Source organism: Solanum pennellii, chromosome 6 (genome assembly GCF_001406875.1).
Source record: "Solanum pennellii chromosome 6, SPENNV200".
NCBI classification, from domain to species: Eukaryota; Viridiplantae; Streptophyta; class Magnoliopsida; order Solanales; family Solanaceae; genus Solanum; species Solanum pennellii.
The window spans coordinates 57,676,859-57,686,297 of record NC_028642.1 but is presented as its reverse complement, the minus strand read 5'-3'; the positions used below and the strand labels follow the sequence as shown (position 1 = coordinate 57,686,297).

Sequence of the window (9,439 nt, the reverse complement as noted above, 5' to 3'; positions counted from 1 at the left end):
GGGGAAACGATGAACTTAGGATTAGGGATTGAGTCTAAATTTGAAGCTTATGTATTAAGGATTTCTGTTCTTATACATTAATGTGGTCTAATTTAATAATTCCCTTGTATAGATTCAATGAATTTCTCTAGGTAAATATTAAATTTAAATCAAAATTATTATGTTCAACGTACAAACTAACTCAAAAGGTTCATACATAAATACCTAAAATCTATTTCTGATTTTTTGGGATCAAAACTCACACCAGGTAGCATTATTGAAACATAACTCTACTTCTCATTAGCAAAAGAAAAGAAAACATAAGGTATTTTATTCTTTACACATTTTTAAGTCGGTGCATATGAATGTCAATATGACTAGTTTTTAGGGGTAAATTGTAAAATCCTGTCAAGAAAAAAAAAGTTAGTTGAATTTCCCACCTTTTTTGAATTAACTGTCAATACAAAGCGCTTCTCAATTTGGATTCAAGAATCAAAAAATCAATTTTCTATATTAACAATCTCTTCTCAACCCCATTAAATTCTCATTTTCCATTAGCTCTGTTCTTGTTACATTCGCAATTAGTTTAAGTCTTTTTTCCATTGATAATTCCTCTTCCGCTTTGTTCTTAGTTGAAGAAGTAAATTGATACAATGCAAGAAGATTCTGTATATGATCCACTAGTTTTCGGTCTTCGTAGTTACATCTATTGCAGTAATTGTGAAGTTCGAATTGCTCGTGTCCAGTATTACATTCCTAATGTAAGGATTCTCTCTGCGTCACTTTGTACTCTGTTCTTGACTTTATAACAGAACAACTTATTATGTTCATTTTCTTGTCCAGGTGCAGGACTTAGATTATGGAGGCTACTTTAAGAGAGTGTAAGTATCATGATTTTGGATAATTCGGAATTATTGTGATTTGATTAGGCTTTTTTCTGAGTTGTGTGTATTATATTCAGGTTTAATGTTGTTATACTAGACCAACCGAAATTTCATCAACAAGAAGATGGAAATACCCTAACCACACTCAATATTTACTGTACCCAATGTGATATGCTGCTCGGATGGAGACTAGTAAGATACTAATATCAAAAATCATTTTTGTTTTCATGATAACAAGACGATTTTGTTGCTCTTATTTCTCGCTCTTAAATACAGAGTTTATGATTTTATTTCAGAGGGAAGCCACCCTACCGTCCAACTATTTCATAAGAGGAAGATTCTTTATGAGATTGTAAGTTTCTAATTATGAATTTGCAAATTGAGATTGTCTCTATATATATTTTGTGGAAGGTGTTGATTTAAATGTGGCAGGGACATGCTCATGTACAAGAGTCGTGTAACGTTGCATGATTCTCTCTTTGGAGGTGCAAATCGACAGGATCATGTTCAAGACGCAGGGGCTAATGCTGATCAAGAAGCAGGTGCTGATGAGAGAAATGCTGATCAAGATAGAGATGCAAAGAACAGAATCATGATCAAGATGAAACCGCTAATGAACAAGGTCTTAATGAACAATGATCAAGATGGATCGCGGCCAATGAAACGAATGAAGATGTAGTAGATCAACAGGCTGACGGAAATGCTGACATTGATAGCCTACTCATGCTGATCAAAATGCAGAAAGATACACATTGCACTTCACAAAATGCTAATTTCATATTTGTATGATATTCTTTTTTCTCTTTCTGATTTTGGAATTACAGTACAGATTATTATTTCAGGCTGGAACAAAGCAATTGACACTGCACTTTTTACATGTTTGAGCTCTATATGCTGCTTTGTTTTTCTGTTAATTTTTGGAAGCAAGTCAACTGTCAGAGATGTATTTCCTGAACTGCAAATGCTATGCAATCATATTTTTCTCGAAGCTAAAGTTGCTTGACAATAAATGCTAGTGAAGTTTGGTTTGTTTTTCTACAAAGGGAAAAGGGTCTGATATACCCCTCAACTTTGTCATTTAGAGATGATATACCGTTGTTGAGGGGTATATTTAGAGATGATATACCGTTGTTGAGGGGTATATCAGACCCTTAGAAGCTAAAGTTGCTTGACAAGTGCACTGTTCCAGTATGTGGTGAAGTTAGATTTTAACAGATATGTATGATAAATTGATAATTATGTATTTATAGATTTGATTTTTATTGTGACCTAGTTCAGAGAACGACAGCTTGGTTGCCAGACAATATCAATGATGGAAGAATGGATACCGTCTTCTGGCTCTGTTGTTTCCTGGGATCAGCAAAATTCATGTGTTACCTTGCGTTTGCCTCCTTCCACAAGTATGAGAATATAGACGAAAACCAACCGATGCACTCCCTGAATGGCAAATTCTACTAATTAGTACAATTCAAGAAGCATGGATACCATAAGTTCTGCAAGAGATTTCCAGGCTTCGCTTACAGTCTGGAATAAAGATACAAGTTTCCATGAATGAGATATTGCTTTTTACATGAAAGAAAAAAAAAAAGGAATCCTTTAAAGTGGATGTAAAAGAATTACATATAAAAAGGATAAATCGTGTGTCTATAGAGAAATGTATCAGTTAGCAGCTTTTCTAGCAAAGCAGTGTCAATCTAGTCTACACCATGAACATGTTAGGTGGCGAATAAACGAATTTGAAAGAGACCAAGATTAGTCAATACGAATCAGGAGTCAGGAGGCCCATTGTGGTGGAACTTTGTACAGTCATACGGTCCAAGTTGATTGTTTTTCTTCTTCACCTGTAAGTCAATGAAAGATAACAGTTTAATAAACTAATATGCAATCGGCAGAACCAGTCAATATAAATATATGCAACAGCACGCTATTTTCCACTTAAAGAAACAAGTGAGGTAAAAAACCCTCTAAGCAAGTACCAAAATGTATCTATGTGGAGCAAAATGGTACACTAAGCTCCAGTTAAGCGTGAGGTTCTTGGAAGGGCCAAACCACAGAGTATATTGTAAGTAGCTAACCAAAAGTGAATCAATTCTCACTTGATTGGTAGCATATGCCATAGAACCTGTTTAACTATAAGTAAGAATAAAGTTGAATGCACTCTCATTCTAGTGTGTGACATACATTTAGATATGGCATGCTACCTCAAACAAGAAAAGAAGCATGTATGGATAGTGACATACCGGAGACCATGGGCTTGGCTCAGGTAAGGATTTCTCTTGCGGTGAGTTTTGTACAGCACCACCTTTCATTGTTAATATATCCTGTAGAATCAGAACGCAAGAGTCAGTTACTCGACTACTTTTTTCTTAATTATGCTCCAACAACAGATTTAGAGCACTAGAGCTTAACACTCAATCCAAATTTGTCTCACTGTCTAACCTAAGGTTCAGAACACAACATTAAGGATGTCAAGCTTGCCGATTGTTCTGGACCTATTACTTACTGGATGATAGCTTCTATCAATTTACTAAAGGAAATATGATGAACAGCTAATATCTCATCTGTTTTTCCTTTAATACCACCTGCTATAAGTGAAGGATTTGGATAAAGGTGTGGAAGCAAACTGCTCTTGAGGAAACTGAAGATAACTGGAATTAATAAAATATGCTTCAAAGTTAATTACGTTTGGCTTCAATAGATCACAGTATACAACTCATTTTCCAAAAAAGAAATTACCTCCCCTGCAGCTTCCATTGCTGCCAACCATTCATCAGAAAATGGAACTGCATCCCGTGGTGGTAATATCAAAAGATTGGCTTTCTTCAGACAGCTCTCAGCATCCTTGCTGCCATCAACAAAAGGCAATTTAGCAATACTTCAGAAGAATTGAAATTTGTGAAAGGCTAAGTCCACAAAAAATGAAGTAGTTCGTTGGAATGAGAAAAGTTGATGCAATACTTACACTGGCAAAATGGTGGCGTCATTTGTGCATTGCTCGGTATCTTCCAGCCCATGGCAAAGTTCATTTTGAGAACTCTCACTTCCACTAAGTTTACCAGTTTCAGATTCCTTCACCAGAATATCTTCATTCAACATGTCATCTACCGTCCTTTTGATTCTTGATGAGGTTTGATCCCCTGCTACAAGTTCTATGCAATCAATTGGCACACTTGCTGTATGGTTTTTACTTGTCCCCTCAGACAAATCATATTCCAAAGGTAAAGATTCAATTGCCACCGGATATAATAGTCTACCTGCAACACAGTGGATAGTATCCAGATTATCCGCATCATTATCACTCCCATGAATCGGAGGTGACTCCTGGTTCAGAAAACTTGGGCTTTCTAATCCACCTGCATCAACACTTTTTTGTGATGGAAAAACTTCTCGAAAATTCTCAAAGGCATTGCTGCTTTCACATTCTTCCACCACAGTAATAGGGGCTTTTTTAGGCAACAAGTGGGCATCTTTGTTATATGTCTCCACGTGTGCATCTTCTATCTGTATGATATTTGTGAGGGCATTTGTTGTCTTTCCAACTTCATTTGCTTGTCTTGCATCTCTGAGTTTTGGAGGAGTATGAAGACTCTCTAATACAACCTTATGACGCCCCGGTTCTGTTGGACTGGAAGGGATGAAGTCTGCATGGCTGCACATGTGTGACTCTTCAACTTTCAAGCTTTCCGGAGACAGCATACCAAGCTTCAATGTGATGGTCTCATTACCATCATTTAGCTTGATTGATGAATCTTGAATTTCAAGTTCATTCATTCCTTTGGAGAGGAGCACACCGTTGATCGATTTGTTACCTTCACCCACTGGACCAAGTTTACCAGATCCAATTACATTTTGTGTTCCCCTGGAAGATGAACCAAATTCCATAGAGGAAGTTAAATTGCCATCATTGTGACAGTTCAATGAATTGTGTATTTCAGTTTCATCCACCACTTCCAACACAGACTCTATAATTGGTTTCCTACATTCGCCAATTGAACCAGGTACATCTGATACCATTTTTTCTCTTGTTCTACTAGACGATGAACCAAATTCCAGACAGGTAGTTGAACTTGCAAGAATCTTATCAGGATTGACTTCTTCATCTGTTGAATGATTGCAATTACTGGGAAGAGTAATTTTGACAGGACTAGGACACATGATTTCCGCAGGATCTTCTCCAACCACTGTCTGTACACTTGTTACATCAAACCTATCAAAAACACTTTCATCTGATCGATATGGAAGACCAGAGAAACCAGTTTCATCAATCTGTCCATCTTGGCTTTGATCTATGCAAACATGTTTACTAAGGGACTGGCCACTTGAATGCAATACGCTACCAGCCTGGAACTTATGTTCTGAGTAAATTGAAAGCCCATCAGGATCAGTCTCGCAATTTTCACCAGATAAAGTTACACTTGAGATATCTGCTACTAAACCTCCTGTTTGTGCTCTATCTGTGATCTGTTTGCAGGTAAAAGCTTCTTTCAGATTATGAGAATCTTCATGCTGATATGCAACTTCTAACATTTCAATCTTTACTTCACTAAAGTTTGAATCTGTGAGATTCAAGGGCTCACAGTTCCCTCCTCCAATATTCATTAGCTCTCTCTGGACTTTGCTCAAATTGCTCTTAATCTTCATAATGTACTTATCATTATCAAAGATCCCGTCATCTTCAACTGCAAAGGACTTGACCTTTTCAAATTCTCCACCAGTTAAATTATTGCAGCCGCCCATGAAACCTTCCTTCATCACCTCTCCGCTCAAATGAATCATATTCCCATACTTTGAGTTACAAATCAAACCATCAATTACTGAAGAAATGTCAGATTCTTCTGCTTCATTTGGATTGCCATCTTCCAGTCTATGTAGAACTAGGGATTCTGAATTGTAGCTAGCTTGTGGTAACTCAGAATCTCTAAAACCTGATCCAGCAGAGCCTTTATTTTCTATAAAACTAGGAGTGAAGTTCATGAGATCACCATTTTTGTTTATATGTTCAAGTTTTCCCGTTTGTGGTGGATGTTGCTTGCCGTTCATCAGCAATTCCGTATCCTGAAGCTTGTTTTCTTCGTGCTTGATGTGATCCAATACTTGCTCATCAAAATTACCAGCATGATCTCTGAAATTATCACTGACTAGATCAAGCTTCTTAATAGCACTACTTGGAATATTCACTCTTTCTACACTGTTTCCTTCCAAGCCCGTTTTAGATACTCTGTAGGATGATGTTGAGCTTTCTGATTCAGATCCTAGTACCTTACAGTTTAGATTTGCTAAGTCGTCATTGCCTTCTTGCCTTGCTAGTGTCTCTGGTGGCCTCAGATCACCAGACCTTTGTAATGGGCACAAACTAGACTCGACTTTCAACAAGCGATGTGTATCTGAAGCTTTTGTCTGCAATCACCATATTAGTTGTCATGTCTTTAAAATGAAATGCTATAGCATGAGCATCATGCAGCTTATTCACCTAAAACAAAAAGAACCTAATGCTTTTCCAGAATAGTGCTGGGTTGCTGATAATACCTGACGAAAAAATCCCAAGGAAGGTGAGGGCCTCCGCAGACCCGATGGTTTCATGGCTTCTGCGGGCAGGTATGCCATACTGCTAACAGCAGTACGAGTGCTGTGAGGAAGAGGAAGTACGAGTGGTGTACATACATCATGACTTTCAGATGAATGTGCTCGGGTAGATGGAAGTGTGGCATTTCTGTTCATCTCCACTCCAGTATTGCTAGAATTATTAACTGGAGAAGATTCAATTGATGCCTGTAATTTTGATGGTGATTTCTCCTGCACAAATTAGAATTCAGCAAAAAAGGAGGGGCTTCAATATTGTTGGTTAACTACTAAATATATTGAATGTAAGCTATTTAGTGTTGTGTTCTTGAAATTTGAATAATTCTTAGTCACACCAAATTTTTCTAAAATATTGAGCTCAAAACTTGAACTAACCCTTATGTCATTTCTCCTTAAATTAAAATACATGATAAAAATATTCTTTGAAATTTAAAAGTACTTTTAAGTTCTTAATCACAGGTTTTTTTTTAAATATTGATCTTAAACTTGAACTGAAGCTTACATCATTTCCTCTGAAAATGCATGATGAAGATTTATCCTTTAAAGGTGCAGCGTCAGCTTTTGCTTTCTCTTGACTATTTCTCAACTTTCTGGAGGAGCTCATTAATCCTAGATTTTTCTGAATACCAAAAGCTGCATGGGAAAGGAAATTATAATATAAATGACCTACTCTTTTAATCTGTGACCCAATAAGGAAGTTACTTTCGCAAAATATAATATTACAGCACACTTTGAATACATTCCATGATAGAAATGGAAACAATCAAGCTCAGCAGAAGCCAGAGGAATAGCTAATGAAGAGATTACCAGAATCAGATACTTGATGTTTAAAATAACTTGCTCTTGGTATGCTACTCTTAGAGTTTGTAGGCAACAAGCAAGAACTTGGCTTTGAAACTTGACATTTCGGTAACTTGGAATCCTTGGTCGCAGATTTTCCATGATTCATGTTTGCAGGCCTTTTCAGTCTAAAATGATATTAAGGCTCATCATCTGTACAAACTCCAAATATAGCAAAATAAAAAAATAACAACTTGGAAATAGTTGAATTTCAAATATATCTGACATGTGTAAGGATATGAAGCGGAAGACAAAGGTCGAGAACAGCTACTAGATTTGGAGATAGTTCTACCATTGTGAGACGCTGGTATTTTAGTTGAGGCCTGAAACCACGCAAAAGACCAAGTAAGCAACAAACTAAAATAAGATGAGCTTCACCAGAAGTCATGGCCATATTTTATGAGCTGAATTACTGCTAGTCTTAAGCTGAGATCTGACCTTCCGACTTTCTTCTTTTAAAGCTACAGCTCGAATTCCTTTAACCGTACTTTTTTTGTTCGAGCTCAAATAAACTGAACTAGCATCATGTAGAGAGTCATTTGAAGTTGGATTTCGCTCTTCTTCATTGATGGTGAACAAGGTCTCTCCGCGTGTTTTAACCAATGAACCACTAAGCAGAGAAAGTTCCAATGGATCCAAAACACCTAACAGAAAGAATGAAGTAGATTTTTCCTGAAATCAATCTCCTGAAGTATCTAACAATTTTTTCTGCATTGATACTAGAAATATTGTACTGTAAAAAAATTACCTTCTTCAGTTGAAAAGGCTCTGTCCCATGCTAAACTTTTCCGCAAATTGCAACCACCACTCCTCTTCTTCCTCTTCATGTGCAGCGGCTCCACACTAAGTTTAGGCATTTCTGCTTTGTCTGGATTATTATTTTCTTTATTGCTGGAAACTCTACGAGATGAACATTCTGATTTTACATGATCTACCCGAGCCTCCAGCCCTTCTGCAACATGATGAAATCTGTAAATAACTACCCCTCTACTTCAAGGCACCAACTGTTTCAAATTTCAAACAGAAAACTAAACAGCTCCAAGCTGGAACATAGGCAAATGAGAACCATAAAGAAGAACATAATGCATATCATCTACAACAGAAAAAGCAGAAGTTACAAATAAAAATGTATGCTACAACCAACAAAATAGAATAAAACATCAAATTTCTACTGATGGACTTAATAATACAAATCAATGAATCAAATTCACCTCAAAGCATATAGTTAGGGTCTTATGCATCAATTATGCTCTACTTTAGTCTCGTTTCATAGTATTCACCAAATTATGACTAGACACTAGTTGCCAAGGCATAGCTGTTCTCCTCCTTTATCAGGAAACTAATATTCTTGATTGAAGTAACACAATAATTTGTAAAACTGCTGAAAGTAGGCAAAACCTGCAGAACCTAATTGACCCTACAAACTCATTACGACTCATTTCCATATAAAACAAAAAAATCTAGATTTATCTTAAACCAGATGAATTTCTTAGAAAAAAAAAAAGCATTTTACAATATCTGAGCACTTCCTTGACTGCTTACTGCTACAAAACCCTCAATGCGGGAATTGACGAATTGAAATATAATAGATGGACAAGCCATAGGAATTGGAAAATGGGAATGAGTTGAAATTTAAAACTTGAAAGTAACAAAAACGGAAGAGAAGAAAAGTAGAAGAACTGACTCATTGGGGAAATGTAATTTGAAATTGAAGCGAAATCGTTGGGATTGGTGTCCATATCAGGAAGTGGCGTGAGTAGAGAATCTTCTTCGCCGGAGATTTCAAGGAGGTGTAGATCTGACTCCGTTTTTCTTTGTTACTTGAAATTGTTGAAGAAATCATCAAAGAAGTAGGAGTAGTTTGTTTGGTTAAGCGGAAATGAGGATTTGTTTGTTGGTTTTGAAATGGGGGCAAGCGGGAAATGTAGGACAAATCACACGTGCCTTGTTCACTCCAATGCCAAATCTGGATTTTTATTTATTTGCCCCTTCCGTTCGTTGATTCAAAAATTGATCAAGTTTTAAAATTTTCTTTAAAAATGAGCAGCAGGAGGTAGTGTTTACACTTTTTTATCACCCAATTGTAGTTAGGTATTACTTAAGATCTATCCCAAAGCCATACGAAATTGTATTGGAAGTTTTTGTTACCACTATTA

The 9,439-nt window shown here is 36.6% G+C and overlaps 2 protein-coding genes across 3 annotated transcripts; one reads left to right on the top strand and one right to left on the bottom strand.

Moving 5' to 3' along the window:
- Positions 1 to 365: 365 nt before the first annotated feature.
- LOC107022991 lies at positions 366 to 1,851 on the top strand. The gene is made up of 5 exons (XM_015223545.2): positions 366 to 740; positions 823 to 860; positions 941 to 1,055; positions 1,160 to 1,215; positions 1,296 to 1,851. Exons 1-5 carry the CDS (start codon positions 633 to 635, stop codon positions 1,540 to 1,542), a joined length of 564 nt encoding a protein of 187 aa, XP_015079031.1. The 5' UTR covers positions 366 to 632; the 3' UTR covers positions 1,543 to 1,851.
- Positions 1,852 to 2,303: 452 nt separating this feature from the next.
- On the bottom strand, positions 2,304 to 9,352 carry LOC107021436. 2 transcript variants are annotated; one of them, XM_027917484.1, is made up of 12 exons: positions 8,968 to 9,352; positions 8,032 to 8,235; positions 7,722 to 7,927; positions 7,524 to 7,606; positions 7,251 to 7,411; positions 6,946 to 7,076; positions 6,390 to 6,656; positions 4,118 to 6,260; positions 3,826 to 4,000; positions 3,600 to 3,708; positions 3,104 to 3,184; positions 2,304 to 2,704 (listed from the first exon to the last, which is right to left on the bottom strand). In XM_027917484.1, the coding sequence occupies exons 1-12, from the start codon at positions 9,020 to 9,022 to the stop codon at positions 2,630 to 2,632; spliced, it is 3,690 nt and encodes a 1,229-aa protein (XP_027773285.1). In that variant the 5' UTR covers positions 9,023 to 9,352; the 3' UTR covers positions 2,304 to 2,629. The 2 variants fall into 2 exon arrangements, with proteins under 2 accessions (XP_027773285.1, XP_015077580.1); XM_015222094.2 differs by having other exon boundaries at positions 3,826 to 6,260.
- Positions 9,353 to 9,439: the final 87 nt, after the last annotated feature.

What these genes read in the sequence shown, in the direction of transcription:
- LOC107022991 (XM_015223545.2), top strand. Translation starts at nt 633, where the DNA reads ATGCAAGAAGATTCTGTATATGATCCACTAGTTTTCGGTCTTCGTAGT. An exon ending in GGAGGCTACTTTAAGAGAGT is followed by an intron (nt 861 to 940) that starts GTAAGTATCATG and finishes TATTATATTCAG; the next exon opens with GTTTAATGTTGTTATACTAG. An exon ending in GGAAGATTCTTTATGAGATT is followed by an intron (nt 1,216 to 1,295) that starts GTAAGTTTCTAA and finishes TAAATGTGGCAG; the next exon opens with GGACATGCTCATGTACAAGA.
- LOC107021436 (XM_015222094.2), bottom strand. Translation starts at nt 9,022, where the DNA reads ATGGACACCAATCCCAACGATTTCGCTTCAATTTCAAATTACATTTCC. An exon ending in GACGCCACCATTTTGCCAGT is followed by an intron (nt 3,709 to 3,825) that starts GTAAGTATTGCA and finishes TGTTGATGGCAG; the next exon opens with CAAGGATGCTGAGAGCTGTC. An exon ending in AGCCAAGCCCATGGTCTCCG is followed by an intron (nt 2,705 to 3,103) that starts GTATGTCACTAT and finishes ATTGACTTACAG; the next exon opens with GTGAAGAAGAAAAACAATCA.